Source organism: Coccinella septempunctata, chromosome 8 (genome assembly GCF_907165205.1).
Source record: "Coccinella septempunctata chromosome 8, icCocSept1.1, whole genome shotgun sequence".
Taxonomy (NCBI): domain Eukaryota; kingdom Metazoa; phylum Arthropoda; class Insecta; order Coleoptera; family Coccinellidae; genus Coccinella; species Coccinella septempunctata.
Window position 1 is genome coordinate 2,686,630 of NC_058196.1, and position 27,402 is coordinate 2,714,031.

Here is a 27,402-nt window from a genome sequence, read left to right on the forward strand (position 1 = left end):
ATTTCAGGATCTATGGACCCAGGTAGGTCATTTATGAAAAGGAGAAACAGCAGCGGTCCCAACACTGAACCCTGAGGTACTCCATGATGAAGATCATATTTCTCAGACCAGCAATTCTCTGTCTTAACATATAAGGATCGATTCTTCAAAAATGACATCAGCCATTGGAGAAAAATACCACGAAAACCGATATTATATAGTTTGATCTCCAAAAACTCCAAATTTATAACATCGAATGTTCGGGACAAATCAAAAAATATGCCAGCCAATTCCTCATCTAATTTTTTATAGATAAAATCAACCATCGAAAATGCTGCTGTTTGTGTAGTTTTTTCCCTAAAACCATGTTGGCAGTCGGTAATAATTCGGAAGCGAGTCAGAAATGACATCATGCGATTTAGCACAATTTTTTCAAAGAGTTTGGAGAAAACACTTAACACCGAAATGGGTCTATAATTGTCAATGCAGCAAGAATCATGCTTTTTAAAAACGGGAATCACAGACGCCACTTTCAAAAGATCTGGGAATTTACCAGTTGTAACCGATAAATTAATAATACAAACAAGATGTTCAGCGATATTATCCACTATAAACTTCAACTCGGAGATAGATACTCCATCAATACCAGTACTCTTTTTATTTTTCAAGCCTCTAACAGTACTAACTAATTCCTCAGTCACAACCGGATGAAAAAAGAAAGTGTTTCCCGACAAAGCTGAGGTCGTACATGAAGATGACAAAATATTTCCATAATAATCCTGGAGAATTCTTTCGACAACTGAAGCAAAATGGTTAGCAAAAACATTAGCAACATCTCTTGGCTCCGTATAACTTTCCCCACAATAATTTATTTGTACTGCTATTTTTGTACTTCCTTTTCTCCCAGTAATGCTATTTACCATATTCCATACCGCTCTATTACTATTGCTGGAAGAGTTTATGACCTCCGAGAAATAACTAGATTTAGTGCGCCATAAGAGTTGTCTAAAATCTGACTTTGCTTTTTTATAGACTTCATAAGAACCCACAGTCTTCATATTTATATTTAACCAATCTAAATTTTTCAAATTCTTGCTTGCTTCCCTCACTTCCTCATTTATCCAGTTTTTCCTATTCTGATTTGAATTCCCAGACTTCACAAGCGGACAATTTATTTCCAGAGAATACTGTATTAACTGTGCAAATATAACGAAGGCATCATCAATATTGGTGCATTTATATATTTATTTATTTATTTATTTGCCAAATAGGACATCTACAGGTATAAAACCCAAATTGATGTCCATAAATTACAAAAAAAGTACAATCAAGTAGGACACAGATAAAAATTAAACTACATTTATCTATTTAACAATAAGAAACCCACAAAACACTCCGGAGAACCAATTATTCTCTCAACCCTTTTTTTTTTGTTTTTCTTTTCTTTTAATTTCAAAATTCAGAATATGCGGAAATATTGGTTACAAATTATGCCAACTAATTCTATAAGTTTCTCTTCTAAATGCATTCAGTGTGAGGTGAAAGATATCGAGGTTGTTGAATCTTTTATTAAAAAGTGCAAGCATTCTATTAATCGGTGAATTATTTCTCAAATTTGTTCTATTTCGAGTCTAATCAAAAGTAGGGTTATTCCTCAGCCGTCTAGATGGTATATGAATTCTCATCAGATACAACAAGTCTGGGGAATCGACCAAGCCCCTCAACACCTTGAATAAGAAAATCATATCGGATTGCTTTCTACGACTATCCAGTGAGAGAAGGCCAAATTTACTCCTCAAGCCCCCAGTGCTCGCCAAGTTGTCACGAGAACCCTCAACTCTGTAGTCCAAATATCTTAAAAAATTATTCTGAATGACCTCCAAACGATGCTTATATACCTCATACTGGGGACTCCACACAGTTGATTCATAATTCAATCTGCCATAAACGTAAGCGAAATAGAGAGCCTTTAGGGCACTCACAGACGAGAATTGTCGACAAGTTCTTAAAATAAACCCAAGCATACGATTGCCTCTGGCGACAAGGGACTCAACATGAGGTGCGAAGGTCATTTTGCTATCAAATATGACACCAAGGTCCCTTATCTCCTTTTTTTTATGGAGCAATTTACCCCCAAAGTTATAGTTGTAATCCACTATATTGAAATTACGGGTGAAGTTGATGAAGGAACATTTGTCCAAGTTCAACTGCAATCTATTTGTTTTGCAATAAACGAAAAATTCATCAAGATCATTCTGGAAAGCAAGACAATCGTTAAAAGTCTGAACTCTCGCAAAAATCTTAAAATCATCGGCGTAAGCCAAGAATTGACAAAATTTGAAACAGGTCCCCACGTCATTCAGAAAGATTAAGAATAAGAAAGGTCCCAGATGGGATCCCTGAGGTACACCTGAAGTTGCTATATAAGGCTTAGATTTATAACCATTCACATAAGTGATCAAAACCCTACCGCTGATATAGGAGGACAGCCACCGAAGCAGATCCCCGTGCACACCGGCCTCTGACAGCTTCAACATTAATATATTGTGATCTACTTTATCAAATGCTTTGCTGAAGTCGGTGTACACGGAGTCGACCTGGACACGGTCATCCATAGCAGATAGTATATACTCGGCATAAAGAACAAGGTTTGACTCAGTAGATCTTTTGGGAAAAAAGCCATGTTGTTGGTCAACTATGAAAGACTTAAGGAACAAGATCAATAACATCGTTCACTATTTTCTCCAGAATTTTACCGAAAATATTCAACTTACAGATGGGTCGATAATTTTCTACTTTACTTCGATCTCCCAGTTTAGGAATAGGGACCACATAAGAAACTTTCCATTGATCAGGAAATATGCACTCCTTAAGAGATGAATTGAACAGGGAGCATAGTGGAACGCATAGATTTTTTGAACATCTCCTGATAAAAACTGAAGGAATTCCATCAGGACCCGCCCCCTTGCTTTAATCCAGTTGACAAAGAGCTCTCGCTACGCCTTCTTCATCTACCTCAATTTCAGACAACACATTATTACACAGATTATTGCTCTTATGCATTGAAAACTTTTGTTCACAAGGCTGAAAAACGCCACGAAAATATTCGGCAAACAGATCTGCCACACCCTCGCCCTCAGCAGTTTTACCATCAAAACTCACCAAATAAGGAATCTTACTACTACGATCTTTCAGAGAAACAAGCTGCCAGAATACTGTTGTATCATGAGGTATCAAATTTTCTATGGTCTCTAAGTTTTTTTCATAGTCATTCTTTATACTCAATTTACATCTTCGTCTTAAATACGAGAAAACTTTATAGTCCAATTCAGTAGAAGATATCTTCCACTTTTTATGAGCCCTATTTTTATCCTTTATAAGTTTTATTGTGCCAGGTGTATAATATTGAGGAAAATTATTATTAATTTTTTTTTTAGGTACATGTTTTTCAATGATATTATATATTTTAGAGTAAAATAAACCGATACAATCACCAACTTCACCGTTTAAAAAAAAGTGAGGACCAATTAATTTTTTCCAATTCAGTATTGATATTATTATAATTAGCCCCTTTGAAATTGTAATCATAAGTCAATTTGGAATGAAGGATCTTAACATTAAAAAAGTTCAACAGCAGTTCTACACTAACATGATGGGGATCTTCTGGGACTAAAGGATCAGCCGATTTAATGACCCTTTCAATGCATAACTTGTTATCAAAAATTAAATCCAAAATTCTGTTATTAACATTGGTGAATGAGTTGAACTGCTTAAAATTACAAAAATTCACTATATCTAGCAATCGACTAAACCTGGAATCAATTCCTTTAGGTATTAAATACGAATTATGGGGTTTGAACTCCCATGTAATATTTGGCATATTGAAGTCGCCACAAATTAATACAGCATCATCGAAAAATATATTGGAGAGAAATTGAAGCTTTTCAACGAAATAATTAAGTGCTAAGTTATCATTTGGTGGTAGGTACACACAACATAAATGAACCTTTTTTTATCTACTGATGTAATGGTAACCCAGATATCCTCTGCTTCACTCTCCCACTCCAGTTTCTGATAAGACTGAATACCCCGTCTTACTGCAATTAAAACTCCACCGCCCTCACCTCTTCGAGAATATGAACTTGCACGATCCCTTCTATAGACTTGGTAATCATCGCTGAACAACTCGGAATCCGATACGCCTTGATTCAACCAAGTTTCACTGACACAAAACACATCGTTCGCATTGCATTCAACACCTCGTTTAAACACATTCAACTTCGATTTCAATCCCCGCACATTCTGGTAAAACACAGTCAAGTGTTCGAAAATGAAAACCCAAAATGTCTCGAGTCAGCAGACGAGCTGAGAACTACATGGACACAATCTGACCCTCACTGCTTATCTGCTTCACGGAGGAATCATCATCTTTTCGGACCAAAATACTGCCATTTCTGATCCAGACATATTTATAATCTCTCTGTCGGGCAGTCTCCCTCACCTTTTTGAAAAGTATCTTATTTTCTGGGGTTAGATGTTCGTTGATGTAAATTCTCGCGTTAGGGATCTCATTGATTATTAGGGCTCCATTAGAAGAATTCCTTCTAGCTTTCGCCGCTGCCAGTACACTATTTCTAGATTTGAGAGAAACATATTTTATGACGATATTTCTCGGCTTACCAGACTCAAAGGACTTGACCCTATGGGCTGATTCAACAACATCCCTTGAGAGTGGGATATTTAGTGTTTCATGTATAGAATCGACAATGGAATAAATATTCTTATTCTTTTTCTCTGGATATCCATGAATCTCGATGTTGTAAGCTCTGGCAGACTGTTCTAAATCTGCTACTTTTTTATTCAATAATCGAACTGATTCTTGCAGATCTTTATTTTCTTTTTTCAGTGAATCCATAGATTTCATTTGATTACTAAAAGTCTTCATAGCTGCTTCAAAATCAGTCACCTTGTCCGAGCAAAACCCAACGGACTTCTTAAAGTCTTCCATGTTATTTTGAATGCTTATGAGTTCAGCTTTTATTTCACGCATAAATTTCAGAACATCGACATCGGGACCACCTGTAGAAGAATTCAAACGACCTCGACAGGTTGTGCACATCCAATATACATCCTCCGATCCGTTCAAAATATGCAACTTATCTGGAGATATATTTGCACATTTGGCGTGATAAAGATTCGCACAAGAACCAGCGCACTGGATACTTGGTGTTATACTGTTTACTACTGTTTTACAAACTCCACAAACAGAAGTCATCTTCGATTTTTCTGAAACACCTGATGATTCAGATACTTATGACTAGCTTTTCACCAACTAGATAATTACTTTCCGAAGTAAACAATCACAAATTACGAACTTTAAATCAGCAGTAACCTACAGATGTACCGTTCGCATCGAGCATGATGTGTTATTGCATAAAATTTATTATTGAAATGAATTCGGTTAAATTTGATAATGTTTCATGGTTAACTTTCCTAACTAGAACAGAATTATCAATACATTCCTTGATTTCAGATGTTATTTGCATTTTATAATTGAGTGAAAAAACCTTATGATCTCCTAAAAAACCATTGAAAATGTCAGTTTCAAAATTCTCAGACGAAGCATTTGTTAAAATGTAATCTAATTTAGTTGAAGTTGTGATTCCCCTCACATCAGTAAAAACTCGAGTGGCGGTATAGAAGTAACTTTCAGATCGAAACAACGCAACAGATCATCAAATAGATGTTTCCGTGAGCAATTTGACTGGAGATAATTGATATTGATATCCCCACAAAGGAAAATGACATCAGCAATTTTGTTACAACGAGCAATAACAAACGCCAGCCTATCCAGAAATAAAGAAATATTCCCATTTGGAACTCTATATGTACTAATAACACAGAACTTTTTATCACCCAGAGAGAATTTTACACCACAAACTTCAAAGTGCATCTCAACGGAATACTTTGAAATACCGATATCACTCACTGAAAACCCAGATTTCACATAGATAACAGTACCACCCTGCAAGTATTCTTGACGACAAAAGGAAGCTGCTTGATAGTACCCATCCATAGCCATCGTAGACATCTTTTCCTTATTGCACCAGTGCTCTGCAATGCTTACCACCAATGGACGTTGATAATATAATAATAATTCCAAGCAATCAATCTTATTGTTGAGAGATTGAACATTAATTTGAAAAATCTTAAATTTTTCTACTGATCCGATGGTTTTCTTTCCATCCTTTTCGTTCTCCCAAAAAAATGGTGAACACTAGCATTAATAGGCCAATTGGTTGGATCACAAATTTTTTCTGATTCGCTACATGCAATTAAGACCTTAAATGATGCATATACTTCGGGATATTTTGACTGCAAATGCTCGCATTTGACGTTTGTGAAGCTCTTACTTAGGAACTTCTGAAGATCCGCCGCTGTTGTATTCGGTTTCAACCTGGATACGTGATATGCCTTGACTTTTTCAACCCCTTCGACCATATCTGCATTAGTACTTGATCCAACCACTAATGCTGGACGAGACTTTCTCTTGGATTTTCTTGAATTGACTTGTTTCCATGCAATAAATTCAGCCTCAACCGAGTTCGAGTGTATTATTTCTTTCTGTGTTGTTCTTTCGTATTTATTTTCCACCGTGCTTTGTTTGTTTTCGGTTTTCTCCTGACCTTGGGCCTGAGTGCCAGAGATTGATTGTGACATATTGGTAGGGAGAACACGATCGGCAGAAGTACGCATGGGTGGCATCCGCACAGAATTATTTATTGGTATTCGAATTATATCTTCCTTATCTGAATTGATTGCTTTTTCACGTCGTATGTTAGCTGAATCTTCACATGGACGATGATTTACTTCTTTCACATTGTTTTCCAGCACAGAAATTTTATATTTCAGTAACTGATTATTCTCCTCCAACAATCTATTTTTTCCTTCCAATTCATGAATTATTTTCAGCAACAATTCTTCTTTTGTAGATGTATTACTTATTTCGATGTTGTAGTCAATAATTTCTTCTACCTGGGATGAACTTTCCATGGTAGATACCCATATGGGCTCGTGCCCACACCTTATGGGCTCGTGCCCATAAGGTGTGGGTCGGCCCGACCCAGGATATACAGGGAATATCCTGGAATGAAATTAGTATCTATTTTTTCAACCAATAACTGGAAATGAAAACGCGGAATATTCAATTTTATGTCCCAAAAATAAGTGCAATCAGAACTCAATTGACATGTTTTTCAGCATCTTAATGTTAAGTTATTGGTTGAGAAACTATTAATAGATAGAAGAAGAAGTTAATTGAAAAGCAATTGGTGGGTTTCAGCGTCTTCACTTTGAGTGGTTGATCAATATTGAAGAAACATTAATTTTATTCCAGACTTATGTCCCACCCTGCAGATATAATCTGATTTTCTTTATACAACCGCAGTCTATAAAAGTTTAGGCTTGTTTTTGGAGAAAGAATGTACTACACTTGTTGTATTATTAGAATATGAAATACAGAGAAAACATACAATACTTCAGTGTGACTTTTATATATTTTTTATCAACTGTTTTTTAACACATAGGTGATAATTTAAATTCTAATTATTTACATAGAACTAAAAACTATATCTATGTTTCGACCACAAAACTGTCACAATTATATTATGCCTCTACACACTTCTTTGTTTTTGCCAAGCTTTTCAATAATAGTTTTATTCTTCTTCGGGGTCTTTCTGTAAATACCGATAACAAATTTATTACAACACAAAACTTTAACGTCAATACGAATCAAAATTTTAACACATCTCCAATTTTGATTTTGAGTGATATTGTAATAATTTTTTCTTTCTTTATTTCATCATTCCTCCTTCTACTATCACAAGATCTTGTGACAGAGTGCAAAGTTTGTTTCGATTTGCTACCACTCCAATTATTCAACAATCCAAGAAATTTAGAATCCACTCAGATTATCAAAAAATTCACGAAATGAATCGAAGAAAACTGATAAACACGTACGTGTACCCCTTTCTCTTATTCTACGACACTGACCTAATTCAATTCAATATGGGAACAGCGATGCGGATGCCATTCTTATATCCCCACTCCGAGGCTCGGCCGGCCGATCTACGCGTATTCAATTCAAGAAGCTTCGAAATCACCGTGCCTTTATTAATTCACTAGGAATTACAAATTTTTGTGGTCTAAAAATCACTAAAGTACTTTTATTCCGTACGAATACCCTTTTTCAAAAATCAACTATTCATTTAATAAACAAAAAATCTAACTCTCACTATAATTAGGGATATATTTTCATTGACTAAACTACTCTTAAACGGTACGAATACGCTCTTTTCTAAAATAGACATAATATTTAATGATTAACTATTCATTTGATGATATAATATCTTGCAATAGAGTCAATAGAAAATGAGGAAATCTAGAAATATGAAAACTAAACGCCCAAACCATAGCAAGGTAGGCCCAACTCGTGCTGGCCGACCGTGTATGTATCTAGCAGCGACGTAATACGATGTTCAACTTGGTGATAACTGCGTGCGACGTAGGTGCTGTACGGTACCATAACTTGAAGCGTTTCGCTAGGCTCCTGCGGCTGGCCGACCTAGCGTGTTTAGCGTAAGGAAAGAGAACTTCGAAATAAAGTAATTCAGGGCGACTGGGGCGTCATGTTGATCGAATCAAGTTGTAGTACGTTATACTAGGAAATTAATCGAGATTTGAATATCGATATTGATCATTTGGAATAAGTTTCGAAGAATAAAATAATTATAATTATTTTCTATTTCTCGATTATTTTTGGGTCGGCCCGGCCGACCCTGCATACCCTGACGAGCCGTCATTGGTAGATACTTCGGGTAATGAGAATATTAGTTCTTCTCCACAACACTTTTTACATTTTAGAGCACAACTACGATGAAAAATATTCCTGCATTTTTTACACTTTATACCACTTTTTGCAATGGTATTTTTACATTCTTTACATTTCAAATGAGAATCACGCGAGTTAACAATCGAAGCATCTGTCTTGCCCGACGACATCTCGACACCAATTAAAGAAGTTGCCGAAGAAAGTAACTTTTTTATTCGGTTTTTCGAAATTTTCCATGAGCTATATGGATGTGTAGAGGATGTTTCATTAAGATGAATTAATTTCAAAAGAAATTACCTGAGCCTGAAACAAAGAACAGTTTACATTGACGAATAGAATAGACAGATAGAATAGAAGTCAACGTTCATACTTAATTATCGAAATCTCATTTCTCTTGATAAATACAAAGGGGATTTATCTGTAAAAAAAACCAGAACAATATCATGGAAACCAAAAAAGTGCCATAACTGATCTACGGGACTACTATTTCTTGATAAGCAAAAAAAACCCTATTCAAAACCATTGAAGTATACAGTAAAATATTTGTTACTTTGACTAGGTGACAGGTACAGAATAACACAGGTACACAATAAAACAGGTACAGAATAACACAGGTACAGTATAACCAATACAATAAACCATCCCTCAACGTTTCCGCTCGCAACGGACCGATTTGGTCATAATTACTATCTGCGAAAACAAGGCATTGTATAGCATGAACTTTGAAGTATTTTGAAATAAGATATTTGATTGTTGATGCATTTTTCGGAAATATTGCAATTAAATATCGATTTATGTTCGAAACCCAGCATCTCAAAATAGAACTTTTTTCTATAAAACGGTTCGAACATAAATCGATAATTAATTGCAATATTTCCGAAAAATGCATCAACAATCAAATATCTTATTTCAAAATACTTCAAAGTTCATGCTATACAGTTCCTTGTTTTCGCAGGTAGTAATTATGACCAAATCGGTCCGTTGCGGGCGGAAACGTTGAGGGATGGTTTATTGTATTTGTTTTACTGTACCTGTGTTATTCTGTACCTGTCACCTTGTCAAAGTAACAAATATTTTACTGTATACTTCAATACGTCAATGGTTTTGAATAGGGTTTTTTTTGCTTATAAAGAAATAGTAGTCCCGTAGATTAGTTATGGCACTTTTTTGGTTTCCATGATATTTTTCTGTTTTTTTTTTTACAGATAAATCCCCTTTGTATTTGTCAAGAGAAATGAGATTTCGATAATTAAGTATGAACGTTGACTTCTATTCTATCTGTTTATTATATTCGTCAATGTAAACTGTTCTTTGTTTCAGGCTCAGGTAATTTCTTTTTAAATTAATTCATTTTAATGAAACATCCTCTACACATCCATATAGCTCATGGAAAACTTCGAAAAACCGAATAAAAAGGTTACTTTCTTCCGTCATGAATTTCTTAAAATGGATTGCTGAAATTTATTAGAGAAAATAACGAAAAATTTTGGTTGCAGTAGCCTTTTTCTTGAGGTTGAAACTGGAATAATAATATTCGCGAGAGTACTGAAGCTGGCATATGGAATAATGAGAAAACAATATAAAAAATTACGGTGCGTAGCGTAGCGTTAGATCTATGACGCCATTATAACTAGTGAAACTGAAGAGAGCAAATTTTTCCAATTATCTGTAGGATATAAATAGTAGATGAATCCCTAAAACAATGTTCTTCAATGACAAAAAAAAGCAGAATTGGAAATTATCCTGGTTATAGTGAACCAAGGTCTCAATAAATGAGAGGATGAAATAACTCAAAACAAACGAAATTAATTCAGGAACATAATATACATTGATATAAAAGTGGACAAACAAATCAATAGTTGTTGGTTTTCATATATCTGAGTTGATTTCGTTTATTTATCGCCCTTATTCGAAGGCTCACTTATTTGATATCCTCCTACTTAATTTTTACTGATAATTAGTATATCTGGTCATATTTTGAAGTTTAAATTTTTTTTATACCGTACTTGGAACGGGACCTAACGTTGTCTTTTGAGTAGACCTAACAATTTTTAATTTTTTTTCAAACCTAATGTTTCATTTAGAATACACTCTATATCATAAATGATTCATTATATCAGACTTGCACTCTGAATTCATACATAACCTATTGCTTGATTGCAGGTCAAGAAGCGTTCAGTGGGTTTTTTTTTGCATAGTACTTGAAACAGTACTAACTGTTAACTTTTATGATCCCCTATCAATTTTTATTTGTTTTCAAAATTAATGTTTCATTAAGAATATGCTGTAAATTCAAATATCAGACTTGCACTCCAATATTATGAATTTTCTATTTCTTGATCGCAGGTCAAGGAGCGTTCAGTCTTTTACGCATAGTACTTGAAACAGTACTGTTATCTTTTCTCTACATCTAACAATTTTCAATTTTTTTCGAAGTTAATATTTCATTTTGAATATAGAGCGCGGGCTGGAGTTACAAATCCTACAAAAGTTTTCATTTTATAGGTTTCTCCTTCTTCCTAAAAATCTCAATGTAGTCAATCACATTAAAAAGTTTGATATTAGGATCTTCTTTTCTTCTAATAGATGTCATATTCAGAATCTCCTTCAGAATGAAAGACCCCGTCAGGCGTTTTCTCAGATTTCCGTTCGACACATACTGCTTTTTTTCTCCAACATCGGAATTTATTTTCTTCACGACTTTTTGGCTATGTTCATCTTGATTACCTTCTCTTCTTGCAGCGTGAGTGTCGGATTTTTTCTGCGGAACTCTTCCTCTTTTTCGTTCTCCTACATGTGACTTCAGAAAATTCCTGATTTGAACTGTTCTCCTCAAGTCAATTTGTTTAGACTTCAATTTTTCCAATCCCATTCTCAAGATCAGTTTCAAAGTTAAAAAATGTAAACCACAACACAATATATGCAGCACGAAGCACATTCACAACTGAATACTTTGTACATCTACTCCGCTGTTATATAGCCCCTCCACCATCCCTCCCTAGCACCCCACCACCTAATTGCCCGTTCCGTCGTCTGATTCGATATTAGATTGCTGTGACTTAAAATTTCTATGGAATCAACGTATTACATTCGTTCAATTCAACTGTCACACGTCGGACTGTTTGTTGATTTATCCTTAACTTCCTATGACCAATTTTAAAGTGTTACTTTTATTAGTTGTATGATGAGCCTTGAGAAAGGAACAAAATAGTTCCGAAACGTTGGCGAATTCATGAGAGATTGTTTTTCAACCTGTCCAAATTCCTGCGATATTTTACTTATTGTGTTCAATCCATTATTTATGATACCTAAAAAGAACATATGAAATATTTTGTTATTTTGTGATTCTTGAGCCTAACACTAAAAATACCTAAAATTATAGAGTGTTTTATATAATTATGAGTTTATGAAACATATGCGAATTTAAATGATAATTGTCCAGAGTATTTTTCTTACAGAAAGAATATACTATAATATATTACTGTTTATTTTTTCAAACGTTTCTGATATTATATCAGATTATATCAACAATTGAAAAGTATAAGTTATCGATACAGATAATAACTATCTGGATAAGCAAGTATTGAAGCGCATTAGTATTTCAATTCTTAAGTTTGTTTCAAATCTCGCTGCTCCAAACAATATTTCAAAATTGATAATTTCTAGATGATTCTTTTTCATCATTTACATTCACGTTGTAGATGGTATACACGTTTTTCCTGAGGAAATAAAAACTATAGAAAGAATGTCCCTGAATAGATTTAACGACTCTGATGTATATGCAGAAATCCATGTAGGTTCCTATATATAAGTACAGAGATTGGGGGTTATTTGGGATTGCAGTCAAAAAAATAACCCCCAATCTGAGTATAAGCAGACAGTCGATACCTTTTTACCTATAAGTACAGAATCGTTATTTTTTATTTTCACCCTAATTATACGGAGCACTACTATCTAATTCATGAATTTCATTTTCAATGTCTTAACTGGGTAACCGAAAAATTTTGAGTATATAATAATGAATAAATAAATAAATAAATAAATAAATAAATAAATAAATAAATAAATAAATTAATAAATAAATAAATAAATAAATAAATAAATAAATAAATAAATAATTAAAATGAAATATTCTCATATTATAAGAGCTAAAAACTTGGTTCCTTAAAAAACGGCATGGATTCCCCATCGAGTAACATGTGACTCTGATGACATGACATTGAATTTTCCAAGATTAGATATTTTATGATTTCTATGCTGATCCAGCTATCGAAAATATTCAAAATGATTTTGAAAAGGCCGTTTTATAGAAAAAAGTTCTATTTTGAGATGCTGGGGTTCGAATATAAATCGATAAAAATTGAAATATTTCCGAAAAATGCATCAACAATCAAATATCTCATTTCGAAATACTTCAAAGTTCATGCTATACAATTTCTTGCTTTCGCAGGTAGTATTTATGACCAAATCGGTCCTTTGAGGGCGGAAACGTTAAGGGATAGTTTATTGTATTGGTTATACTGTACCTGTGTTATTCTGTACCTGTCACCTAATCAAAGTAACAAATATTTTCAATACAAAAAGGAGTACTGTACAGTGTACAGCACTCCAATTCAAGCGCCTAACGAGGCGCATCGGAAGAATGAAAAATTAATGGAAACAACAATTCCAAAGGAATTGTCGTTCCAATAATGTGAGTTAGTCAGGAACTATCATAGGAAATCCCAGAGAAGTCGAAAAATTCAAGTGCAACTGTAGACCGGTTTCGGGATCATTTTCCCTCGTCAGTACAGTATAGCACTGAATCCCTCGAGTGGAGGATGGTGGTCTTATGCGATCTTGGGACGTCGCTTTGAGATATCTCATCACGATACGCCACCTGTCACGCAATGGCTGAACCAAAACCTCACTTTCTCTGCAGATTCCTACAACAGTTCATGGCTCCCAAGTTCAACTACTACCCGCAGTCATCGAATGTGCAAACATTCATCAAGGACCACGGGTGAATTGAGGGGGTTCGCTCACTAAATATAACCATACCCTGGTCCGGGAAAATTCAATACAAAAAGGAGTACTGTACAGTGTACAGCACTCCAATTCAAGCGCCTAACGAGGCGCATCATAAGAATGAAAAATTAATGGAAACAACAATTCCAAAGGAATTGTCGTTCCAATAATGTGAGTTAGTCATGAACTATCATAGGAAATCCCAGAGAAGTCGAAAAATTCAAGTGCAACTGTAGACCGGTTTCGGGATCATTTTCCCTCGTCAGTACAGTATAGCACTGAATCCCCCGAGCGGAGGATGGTAATCTTATGCGATCAAATATTTTACTGTATACTTCAATACTTCAATGGTTTTGAAAAGGGTTCTTATTTGCTGATCACGAAATAGTAGTAAACACCACTGTTGCATGTACATTATATTTTCAAGAAATCAACATGGATATTTGCGCGGTAAAAGCACCACCACGGCTCTCTATGAGTTGACATCAGGTATTGTTGAGACGCTTGAACAGGGTGAGGTGCTTGTTGGACTTTTTCTGGACTTATCCAAGGCCTTTGATTGCGTGAGTCACCAGAAATTGTTAAACAAATTGGAACTTTATGGCATTCGTGATAACCAACTTGAATTATTGCGTAGTTACCTGAGCAATAGGATGCAATGAGTTTCAGTTAACTTTGGCGATTAAGTTCACACGTCCAAAGATGAGATTATTGATATGGGTGTACCTCAGGGGAGTATTTTGGGGCCCCTACTTTTTATTTTATATGTATGATTTGCCTTCAGCACTGTATAATATTGTCCAAACATTGGTTAATATTCTTATGTTTGTGGATGACGCAAATGCACTTATTAGAAAGAAAGACATAAAATCCTGCATTGAGCAAACGCGGACAGTTTTTGATCTTATCAGCAATTGGTGTAGTCGAAACGGGCTCCTTCTCAATGTTAATAAAACTGAGTGCATTATTTTCAGGACTAATAGATCTAGGGAAAATTTTCCAGAAAATATCCAATTCAATAATACCATCGTTGAAATAGCAGAATCCACCAAATTCTTGGGAGTTCATGTCGATAATAAATTGAATTGGTCCGAACATATACATCAGTTTAGTAAAAAACTAAATAGTGCTCTGTATATGATAAGGGTGTTATCCCGACATGTAGACAGGCAACTTTTAAGATCCATCTATTTCTCAAGTTTCGATTCCTTACTTAGGTATGGAATAGTGATTTGGGGTAATGGTTCTGATGGCTGTAAATTATTTGTTATTCAAAAATACGCTTTAAGATCTATGCTTGGACTAAAATTTAGAGAAACTTGCAGAGGGCATTCCAGACAGAATGGAATTTTCACTTTTTATGGATTATACGTTCTGGAAAGCATACTTTTTATGAAAAAAAAATTAACATTATTTTGAGGATTTAAAAAATTATAATAACACAAGGCGTACTGTACCCTTTTTCTTTCCAATACATAAAAGGACACTTAGCATATGTGTATAAAATTCTATAATACTGTACCTAAGAATAGTTTGAATATAGTGAATTTCGCCAAATTCAAAAAAGAACTCACAAATTTAATTATAGATATCGAACCTTACTCGATTTCAGAATTTTTAAACTATTTCCATGTGAACACTATAGTATAATTTGTTTTAGTTTTCTATTGTTGACGGTTTCTCATTTTTTTGTATATTTGTATTGAAAATTCTGAGAATAAAGTTGTTGTTATTGTTATTGTTATTGTTATTGACTTATGAACCTCTTCTTGATTTTGAGTAAGAGTTCATTTCTATTGGTGTTTTTTGATTTGTTGAATTTACGACAATATGTATGTACCATGTCATCGTGTATTGTTATGGGGGAATGTATTCTGTTCATCTTCTTTGTAGGATCCTCTATTTCTCTAGTTTTTTTTATTTATAGTTTTAACATTGACGTTCGGGATGCCTTCGATTGGTTTCTTCGAATGGTTGGGACATTTTATGGACCATTCTGAATGATCTTCAGCATTGCAAGCAGTACATTTTGGTATATTGGTTGTATAACAATGGGACATTCTGTGAGTTTCCGGACATTTTGAGCATTTTGGTGGACTTTTGAAATTTTCAGTTGTATGATCAAATAGTAAGCATTTGTTACAGGGTATCGGTGTTGGTTCTGGTGCATGACAGCGGAACACCAATTTAGTTTCAGAATAATATCTTCTTCATTCGGGAATTTGGTGTTCCAAATAATCGCCATTTGAATTCTATCTATTTCATTACTTTCAGTAATGATTTAAAATAAATTGGTGTATTCTGTGAATTCAATTTGATTCAGTTTTGGTGAAAAGTATTCGTTAATGTTTTTTCTTGGATTATTATTCATTTGTTATTGGGTGTCTATTGTTTTTTGAGTTGTTCCTCTAGCAGATGTTGATGGTGCATTATTCGTGTTATCTATTTCCATGCGTTCAGGTTCATTCGATTTCTTTCCCTTAATTATTGTGGTTGTTTGAAAATGATATCTGGAGATTTGTTTTCATCTTTCTTTTTCGCAGTCGCAGTCTTAACATTCTTCCTCCCTCGTTTCCTCTTGGAAGCGACCTCTACCAACAAAAGGCTCAAACTCTTCCTTCAGTGTGGGAACCCAAAATGATGAAGTGCATCAGAAACTGCAAGATCCAGCTTTCTGGCCGGCTGGTGTGATAATCCGAGAATTTAATTTCAGGAATTTTTTTCAGAGGAGTATCAACTTGAACGAACTGAAACAGCGGCCAACAGCTTCTCAGGAAAAAAACAAGACCTAAAATTAATCTTACAGAATGTTAAGTCCATGACCACTTCATTAAATAAAATGGAAATACTATTAACAAGCTCTAATGCTCATGTGACAGCAATAACAGAACACTGGTTATCACAGGAAGAACTTCCACTCTACAATCTTAGTTGTTTCAACTTGGCTTCTCATTTCTGCCGTTCTCGTGGTGAACATGGTTTTCTACTAGGTATGATCTGGTAGATCTGAGTGTACGCAATTATTGAATGTTCTGCTATAAATCTCTCCTCTTCCACAGGAGAAATTGTCATAATCTGCATTTACAGACCACCTTTGTCCAATTTTAATATATTTCTTGAACGACTTAGATCAATGCTTATCGGAATCTGTGAAACTGGTAACAATTTCATGATAACTGGTGATTTTAATATAAATTTGTTTGAAAACAGTCCTGAAAAGGTTGAGTTTGGTGCCTTGCTTGGAACGTTTCGTATTAATTTACCAAAGCCTCAAGTAACTCGTCTTGCATCTGGCGGGTGTATGGATCTTATAATAACGAACATGAAAGGAAACTGTCAAACTTTCGAGGATCATATTTCAGATCACTCAAGTGTAATATTTTCAGCAAACTTTTCGAAACCCTCATATGAAAGAGATATTTACGATGAAAGAAGAATATATATCAACAATAGAGCTGATAATTTTATAAGTATGGTTCAAGGTGAGAATTGGAATGATTTGCTCTCTGATACAGATGATTTGAATACAGTCTGGGAAAAATTCTCGAATAAAAACAGAGATATCTACTGTCAATGTTTCCCCAAAACAAGGCTCAAGGTTAACACAAAAATCCGGAAATTTCCACTCACAGATAACATACTCCATCTGAAAAAACAACTAGACTCGCAACTAGATAACCTTTTTCTTATTTCTAGTATAAGGCCACAATTTAAACCAGCATACTTCGAAACGAAGAGAAATTATGATAGGGCCATATCATGTGCTAAGAAAGACCATCTGAACAACTACATAACTAATTCTTCGAACAAAAGCAAATCCGTATGGAATTTTATCAGGGAACTATCTAGTTCTAAGGAAAAACAGGCCACACCCTTCCATGATGATACATTTAAGTTGGTCAATGATTTTAATCAACTTTTTGCTACGGCTTCATCCAACCATCAGCATGAGATGTCTAAATATCCTGCTTATAGAATAAAGAATAAAAAACCAGCAAAATCATTTTTTGCTTCTGAAGTGACACAAGATGAGGTTATCTCGGTAATAAGATCCATTAAAAATTCAAACACATATGGACATGATGAAATTCCCATGAGAGTGATGAAACTAACTGCTCAGTATATTGCAGAGCCTTTAGCTATAATAATAAACAGAGCACTCATAGAAGGAGTATTTCCAGAAGACCTCAAAATTGCAATTATACGACCCATCTATAAGAAAGGTGATAAAGATGAAATTTCCAACTACAGACCAATTTGTCTACTGTCCTCTTTTTCAAAAATATTCGAAAAAGTCATCGCTAATAGGATGATTAATTTTTTAAGTTTCAGATTATATCACCTTACCAGCATGGATATACAACAAACAAGAACACTGAAACAGCTATTTTTGAACTCCTACAATCTGTAGTTGAAAATTTAGAGAAGGGCAATATTCCGTTAGCTCTATTTGTCGATCTATCTAAAGCCTTTGACTCTGTGGATCACGAGATATTACTGGACATGCTAGAATGCTGTGGAATCAGAGACAATCAACTACAACTGATTAGAAGCTATCTTCAGAGCAGAAAACAAAGAGTAACAATTACTATTGAGGGAGTCTCTTTCACTTCAGATGAGATTAATACGGTACTTGGGATACCTCAGGGCAGCATTCTGGGTCCCCTTCTCTTTATAATCTATGTTAACAACTTATGCTGCATGATATTAGAACTTGGAATACCGTGTAAACCAGTTACCTATGTTGATGATAAAAACTTTGTCGTTGGATCTACAGATACAGATGAGCTGATGAGGTTTGCCAGGCTCATTTTATGTAAGGTCACAGACTGGTATCACGAATTCAAATTAACTATGAACATCGAAAAAACAGATAGCATGATATTTGACATTGCCAGAACAACCAGAAATTACCCTGAAAAACTCAATTTTCAAAACACTGAAGTCATGATTAATAGTGCAGTGAAATTCTCAGGAGTAATACTAGACAGGAATTTGAATTGGCTACCACATATCGAATATATAAAAAAAAAGCTGAACTCTAACATCTATACCTTTTTGAGACTAAGGAATCTAGTTGATCAGGATATACTGAAGGTCCTATATTTTTCAAATTTCCTATCAATATTGTCATATGGCATCATATTCTGGGGAAATTCCCCCTTCATCAACCGGATATTTATTACCCAAAAGTGGGCTATGAAAACAATATATAGACTGACCTACAGGCAATCCTGCCGTGGAGTATTTAAGAAAAATTGAATTATGACAGTCTACGGATTGTATATTCACAGGCTGCTGCTTTTCATTAGAAAACACCATGGCTACTTCTCAACATATGAGAATACAAATACCACAAGAAAAGTGCATCCTTATATCTATCCGATTCACAGAACAACGGCAATGAAAAAGACTGCTTTCTACAGTGCAATCAAACTCTACAATACCATGCCTCGAAAATTACAAACTACAACACTTACAAAAAGTTAATTTTCAATTTCACTGTTCAATGTGAACCATATTGTATTGATGAATTCATTCAATTTTTCAGTACATAGGTTTCTTGAGTTGACTTGTTTCACAATTTGATCATAGTTACTGTGGTGTAATTGCTGAAATTAATAAATTCTATTTCTATTTCTATTTCTATTTCAGATCTTCTTCTTCTCCCTCCGAAGTCCCGTAGGAAGTGGAGCCGCCGATCTGAGACATTTCATTAAGGCAGAAATCCTCAAAGTCTGCAGCGTTCACCGGGGAATTAACGTCGATTTTCTTTGCTTACCATAAACAGCTGTCGATTTATTCACTATCAGCTACGATTCGTATCAATAAGAACGTAATTTAGAAGCACATGTGCTCATCATGAAAGCCAAACAGAGACTGTACGGAGAACTATAGTAGTAGATAGTTTACTCTCTACTTCATGAATTTCATTTTCAATGTCTTAACCGGGCAGCCGAAAAATCTTAAGTATATAATTAAAATGAAATATTCTCATATTATAAGAGCTAAAAACTTCGTTTCTTGAAAAATGGCATGGATTCCCCATCGAGTACCATGTGACTCTGGTGACATGACATTGAATTTTCGAAGATTTCCAGCTTTCAGTATGCTTAAACGATAGAAAGGTGCAACACTCAGGAATTGTTGTCGAAGTAATAATGCATTTTTACCAGCATGTCTACTAAAATATTCTTTCGTTTCGTGCTTTAATCGGAAAGAATTTTTTTAAATGGAAACCTATATTTTTAGTCGAATTATGAATTATCCTCTCCTCACTATGCCTAAAATTGACAAGGTATTTCTGGATACGGAATATTCTGCTATCGTTTTTCAAAATGGGGAATTATACGGAAATAACTTGATGTTAGTCCGAAAGTCACCCTAAAACATTTGTAAGGCCTCACTATCTCCAAAATCTTAGACGAAAATCGGAAATTATATTCACGCCCAGTACAAAAAGAAGATATTGAAAAAAAATAACCAATGCAAATGACATTCAGTAAAGTGAAAATAAAATATCGCCAAAATAATGTCGAAATTAGACATAGTCAAACCTATGCAAGTTTTTGGTTGTCGAACTTCATTTGCTGTTTAGATTAGATATTTTATGATTTCTATGCTGATCCAGTTATCGAAAATATTCAAAATGATTTTGAAAAGGCCGTTTTATAGCAAAAAGTTCTATTTTGAGATGCTGGGGTTCGAATATAAATCGATAAAAGTTGGAATATTTCCGAAAAATGCACCAACAATCAAATATCTCATTTCGAAATACTTCAAAGTTCATACTATACAATTTCTTGTTTTCGCAGGTAGTATTTATGACCAAATCGGTCCGTTGAGGGCGGAAACGTTAAGGGATGGTTTATTGTATTGGTTATACTGTACCTGTGCTATTCTGTACCTGTCACCTAATCAAAGTAACAAATATTTTACTGTATACTTCAATACTTCAATGGTTTTGAATAGGGTTTTTATTTGCTTATCACGAAATAGTAGTAAACACCACTGTTGTATCTACATTATATTGACTTATGAACCTCTTCTTGATTTTGAGTAAGAGTTCATTTCTATTGGTGTTTTTTGATTTGTTGAATTTACGAATATGTATGTATTATGTCATCGTGTATTGTTACGGGGGAGTGTATTCTGTTCATCTTCTTTGCAAGATCCTCTATTTCTCTAGTTTTTTTTATTTATAGTTTTAACATTGACGTTTGGGATGCCTTCGATTGGTTTCTTCGAATGGTTGGGACATTTTATGGACCATGGACCAAATGATCTTCAGCATTGCCAGCAGTACATTTTGGTGTATTGGTTGACTTACAATGGGACATTTTGTGAGTTCCCTGACATTTTGAGCATTTTGGTGGACTTTTGAGATTTTCAGTTGTATGATCAAATAGTAATCATTTGTTACAAGGTATCGGTGTTGGTTCTGGTGCATGACAGCGGAACACCATATAGTGACGATTCATTTAAAATAGACCATTGTTAAGTATTTTTTGGACGCATTTATTTCTCCTGTAATTATTCGTAATTTTTCTGCCTTTAATTCGTTCAGGGTTTTTTCCATTTGTATTTCATCAGTACTTTACTTCAAAAGAAATCCCAATTTCGTTTCAGAATAATATCTTCTCCATTCGGGAATTTGAAGTTCCGAATAATTGCCATTTGAATTCTATCTATTTCATTACTTTCAGGAATGATTTCAAATAAATTGGGGTATTGTGTGAATTCAATTCGATTCAGTTTTGGTGAAAAGTATTTGTTTATTTTTTTTCTTGGATTATTATTCATTTATTATTGGGTGTCTATTGTTTTTTGAGTTGTTTCTGTAGCAAATGTTGATGGTGCATTATTCGTGTTATCTATTTCCATGCGTTCAGGTTCATTCGATTTCTTTCCTTTAATTATTGTGGTTGTTTGAAAATAATATCTGGAGATTTGTTTTCATCTTTTTTTTCGCGGTCGCAGTCTTAACATTCTTCCTCCCTCGTTTCCTCTTGGGAGCGACCTCTTTCAGATCTTCTTCCTCCCCCTCCGAAGTCCCGTAGGAAGTGGAGCCGCCGATCTGAGACATTTCATAAAGGCAGAAATCCTCAAAGTCTGCAGCGTTCACCGGGGAATTTTCGTCGATTTTCTTTGCATATCATAAACAGCTGTCGATTTATTCACTATCAGTTACGATTCGTATCAATGAGAACGTACTTTAGAAGCACATGTGCTCAGCATGAAAGCCAAACACAGACTGTACGGAGAACTATAGTAGTAGATAGTATACTATCTACTTCATGAATTTCATTTTCAATGTCTTAACCGGGCAGCCGAAAAATCTTAAGTTTATAATTAAAATGAAATATTTTCATATTATAAGAGCTGAAAACTTCGTTTCTTAAAAATGGCATGGATTCCCCATCGAGTACCATGTGATTCTGTTGACATGACATTGAATTTTCGAAGATTTTCAGATTTCAGTATGCTTAAACGATATAAAGGTGCAACACTCAGGAATTGTTGTCGAAGTCATAATGCATTTTTAACAGCCTATCTACTAAAATATTCTTTCGTTTCGTGCTTTGATCGAAATTTTTTTTTTTTATGGAAACCTATATCTTTAGTCGAATTATGATTTATCCTATCCTTACTATGCCTAAAATTGACAAGGTATTTCTGGATACGGAATATTCTGCTATCGTTTTTCAAAATAGGGGAATTATACGGAAATAACTTGATGTTAGTCCGAAAGTCACCCTAAAACATTTGTAAGGCCTCACTATCTCCAAAATTTTAGACGAAAATCGAAAATGATATTCACGCCCAGTACAAAAAGAAGAAATTGAAAAAAAATAACCAATGCAAATGACATTCAGTAAAGTGAAAATAAAATATCGCCAAAATAATGTCGAAATTAGACATAGTCAAACCTATGCAAGTTTTTGGCCGTCCAACTTCATTTGCTGTTTAGATTAGATATTTTATGATTTCTATGCTGATTTGGCTTTCGAAAATATTCAAAATGATTTTGAAAAGGCCGTTTTATGGAAAAAAGTTCTATTTTGATATGCTGGGGTTCGAACATAAATCGATAATTAATTGCAATATTTCCGAAAAATGCATCAACAATCGAATATCTTATTTCAGAATACTTCAAAGTTCATGCTATACAATTCCTTGTTTTCGCAGGTAGTATTTATGATCAAATCGGTCCGTTGCGGGCGGAAACGTTGAGGGATGGTTTATTGTATTGGATATACTGTACCTGTGTTATTCTGTACCTGTCACCTAGTCAAAGTACCAAATATTTTACTGTATACTTCAATACGTCAATGGTTTTGAATAGGGTTTTTTTTTGCTTATCAAGAAATAGTAGTCCCGTAGATCAGTTATGGCACTTTTTTGGTTTCCATGATATTGTTCTGGTTTTTTTTACAGATAAGATACGAGATTTCGATAATTAAGTATGAACGTTGACTTCTATTCTATCTGTCTATTATATTCGTCAATGTAAACTGTTCTTTGTTTCAGGCTCAGGTAATTTCTTTTGAAATTAATTCATTTTAATGAAACATCCTCTACACATCCACATAGCTCATGGAAAACTTCGAAAAACCGAATAAAAAAGGTACTTTCTTCCGTCATGAATTTCTTAAAATGGATTGCTGAAATTTATTAGGGAAAATAACGAAAAATTTTGGTTGCAGTAGCCTTTTTCTTGAAGAACGAAGTTTTTAGCTCTTATAATATCAGAATATTTCATTTTAATTATATACTTAAGATTTTTCGGCTGCCCGGTTAAGACATTGAAAATGAAATTCATGAAGTAGATAGTATACTATCTACTTCTATAGTTCTCCGTACAGTCTGTGTTTGACTTTCATTCTGAGCACATGTGCTTCTAAATTACGTTCTCATTGATACGAATCTTAACTGATAGTGAATAAATCGACAGCTGTTTATGATAAGCAAAGAAAATCGACGATAATTCCTCGGTGAACGCTGCAGACTTTGAGGATTTCTGCCTTTATGAAATGTCTCAGATCGGCGGCTCCACTTCCTACGGGACTTCGGAGGGAGAGGAAGAAGATCTGAAAGAGGTCGCTCCCAAAAGAAAACGAGGGAGGAAGAATGTTAACACTGCGACCGCGAAAAAGAAAGATGAAAACAAATCTCCAGATATCATTTTCAAACAACCACAATAATTAAAGGAAAGAAATCGAATGAACCTGAACGCATGGAAATAGATAACACGAATAATGCACCATCAATATCTGCTACAGAAACAACTCAAAAAACAATAGACACACAATAACAAATGAATAATAATCCAAGAAAAAACATAAACAAATACTTTTCACCAAAACTGAATCAAATTGAATTTACAGAATACCCCAATTTATTTAAAATCATTCCTGAAAGTAATGAAATAGATAGAATTCAAATGGCAATTATTCGGAATTTCAAATTCCCGAATGGAGAATATATTATTCTGAAACGAAATTGGGATTTCTTTTGAAGTAAAAGACTGATATAATACAACTGGAAAAAAGCCTGAACGAATTAAAAGCAGAAAAATTACGAATAATTACAGGAGAAATAAATGCGTTCGAGACAATACTTAACAATGGTCTATTTTATATGAATCGTCACTACATGGTGTTTCGCTGTCATGCATCAGAACCAACACCGATACCTTGTAACAAATGCTTACTATTTGATCATACAACTGAAAATTTCAAAAGACCACCAAAATGCTCAAAATGTCAGGGAACTCACAAAATGTCCCATTGTAAGTCAACCAATACACCAAAATGTACTGCTTGCAATGCTGAAGATCATTCAGCATCACGGGCGTAGCCAGGGGGGGGGTTTTGGGGGTTCAAACCCCCCCCGAAATAATATAGGTACGTAATATAAGTTTCAAAGAGTCTCACTTTTGTATGTCAAAATCAGAAAAATTTCATTTCAAACCCCCCCCGAAACTCAACCCTGGCTACGCCCATGTTCAGCATGCTCCATAAAATGTCCCAACCATTCGAAGAAACCAATCGAAGGCATCCCAAACGTCAATGTTGAAACTATAAATAAAAAAAACTAGAGAAATAGAGGATCTTACAAAGAAGATGAACAGAATACACTCATCCATAACAATACACGATGACATAGTACATACATATTGTCGTAAATACAACAAATCAAAAAACACCAATAGAAATGAACTCTTACTCAAAATCAAGAAGAGGTTCATAAGTCAATATAATGTAGATACAACAGTTATGTTTACTACTATTTCGTGATAAGCAAATAAAAACCCTATTCAAAACCATTGAAGTATTGAAGTATACTGTAAAATATTTGTTACTTTGATTAGATGACAGGTACAGAATAACACAGGTACAGTATAACCAATACAATAAACCATCCCTTAACGTTTCCGTCCTCAACGGATCAATTTGGTCATAAATACTATTTGCGAAAACAAGAAATTGTATAGCATGTACTTTGAAGTATTTCGAAATGAGATATTTGATTGTTGGTGCATTTTTCGGAAATATTCCAATTTTTATCGATTTATATTCGAACCCCAGCATCTCAAAATAGAACTTTTTTCTATAAAACCGCCTTTTCAAAATCATTCTGAATATTTTCGATAGCCGGATCAGCATAGAAATCATAAAATACGTAATAGGTAATAATTATGACCAAATCGGTCCGTTGCGGGCGGAAACGTTGAGGGATGGTTTATTCTATTGGTTATACTGTACCTGTGTTTTTCTGTACCTGTCAACTAGTCGAAGTCAAAAATATTTTACTGTATACTTCCATACGTCAATGGTTTTGAATAGGGTTTTTTTTGCTTATCAAGAAATAGTAGTCCCGTAGATCAGTTATGGCACTTTTTTTGGTTTCCATGATATTGTTCTGGTTTTTTTTACAGATAAATCCCCTTTGTATTCATCAAGAGAAATGAGATTTCGATAATTAAGTATGAACATTGACTTCTATTCTATCTGTCTCTTCTGTTCGTCAATGTAAACTGTTCTTTGTTTCATGCTCAGGTAATTTCTTTTGAAATTAATTCGTCTTAATGAAACATTCTCTAGACATCCATATAGCTCATGGAACAACATTTAAGGTGACTTTTTCGAGAACTTCGAAAAACCGAATAAAAAAGTAATAGGTAATAATTATGACCAAATCGGTCCGTTGCGGGCGGAAACGTTGAGGGATGGTTTATTGTATTGGTTATACTGTACCTGTGTTATTCTCTACCTGTCACCTAGTCAAAGTAACAAATATTTTACTGTATACTTCAATACGTCAATCGTTTTGAATAGGTTTTTTTTTTGCTTATCAATAAATAGTAGTCCCGTAGATCAGTTATGGCACTTTTTTGGTTTCCATGATATTGTTCTGGTTTTTTTACAGATAATTCCCCTTTGTATTCATCAAGAGAAATGAGATTACGATAATTTAGTATGAACGTTGACTTCTATTCTATCTGTCTATTCTATTCGTCAATGTAAACTGTTCTTTGTTTCAGGCTCAGGTAATTTCTTTTGAAATTAATTCGTCTTAATGAAACATTCTCTAGACATCCATATAGCTCATGGAACAACATTTAAGGTGACTTTTTCGAGAACTTCGAAAACCCGAATAAAAAAGTTACTTTCTTCCGTCATAAATTTCTGAAAATGGATTGCTGAAATTTATTAGAGAAATAACGAAAAATGTTGGTTGCAGTAGCCTTTTTCTTGAGGTTGAAACTGAAATAATAATATTAGCGAGAGTACTGAAGATGGCATATGGAATAATGAGAAAACAATATGAAAAATTACGGTGCGTAAACGGAAAAAAAAGTAATCTTAAATCAAGAATCAAGATATTCTTGGAAAATTTTAGTTGTTTTGAGTATATATTGAATTGGAACGAGTAAAATGGAAAATTCGGTATATTTGGTGTTTATTTATATCTCACAGAATACATATACTTCATTGAGAAATAAAATATTTCATCAAAGTATATATTTTTTTTGATCGGAGTAATAGAGTCCTATTAATCCAAGAGTTCTCTAATATTTCCTGTAACTATATGACATCTTAACTTCGAAAATATAATATTCTCAAATCGAGAAATTGCTTATACTCATTCGATATAATACATTCAAGATGTTGGTTTTCTCATGACGATTGTTCGATCTTGATGATTCTTATACCAACCTATAGATATGAGAAAATTTTCATAACTCAACAGTAAAAAAATAAGACACAAAATTTCTGGATTAGAGATAATATGAAAATCTGTTGATGAACACATTAGCTGATAATAATTTTGAAATATAAAAAGAATTCATGGGCGAAATTGCCAATAAGTGCCTAATGGAATTGAATTCCTTGCGAGAAAGTTTTGTTCAAAATTTTATCTGGTGTATCTACCATAAGTTTATGTATATAGTCATACACTAAGTTTATATATTTTTTCATATTTTTGTGCGCTAAGCCGCATAGAGAAACGTTTGAATT

General features: G+C 34.2%; 1 protein-coding gene across 1 annotated transcript; it reads right to left on the reverse strand.

The window, feature by feature from the left end:
- Positions 1 to 4,351: 4,351 nt before the first annotated feature.
- On the reverse strand, positions 4,352 to 5,254 carry LOC123319270. The gene has a single exon (XM_044906142.1). The coding sequence runs from the start codon at positions 5,252 to 5,254 to the stop codon at positions 4,352 to 4,354; it is 903 nt and encodes a 300-aa protein (XP_044762077.1).
- Positions 5,255 to 27,402: the final 22,148 nt, after the last annotated feature.

Excerpts from the sequence above, each read along its gene's own strand:
- LOC123319270 (XM_044906142.1), bottom strand. The coding sequence starts at position 5,254 with ATGACTTCTGTTTGTGGAGTTTGTAAAACAGTAGTAAACAGTATAACA.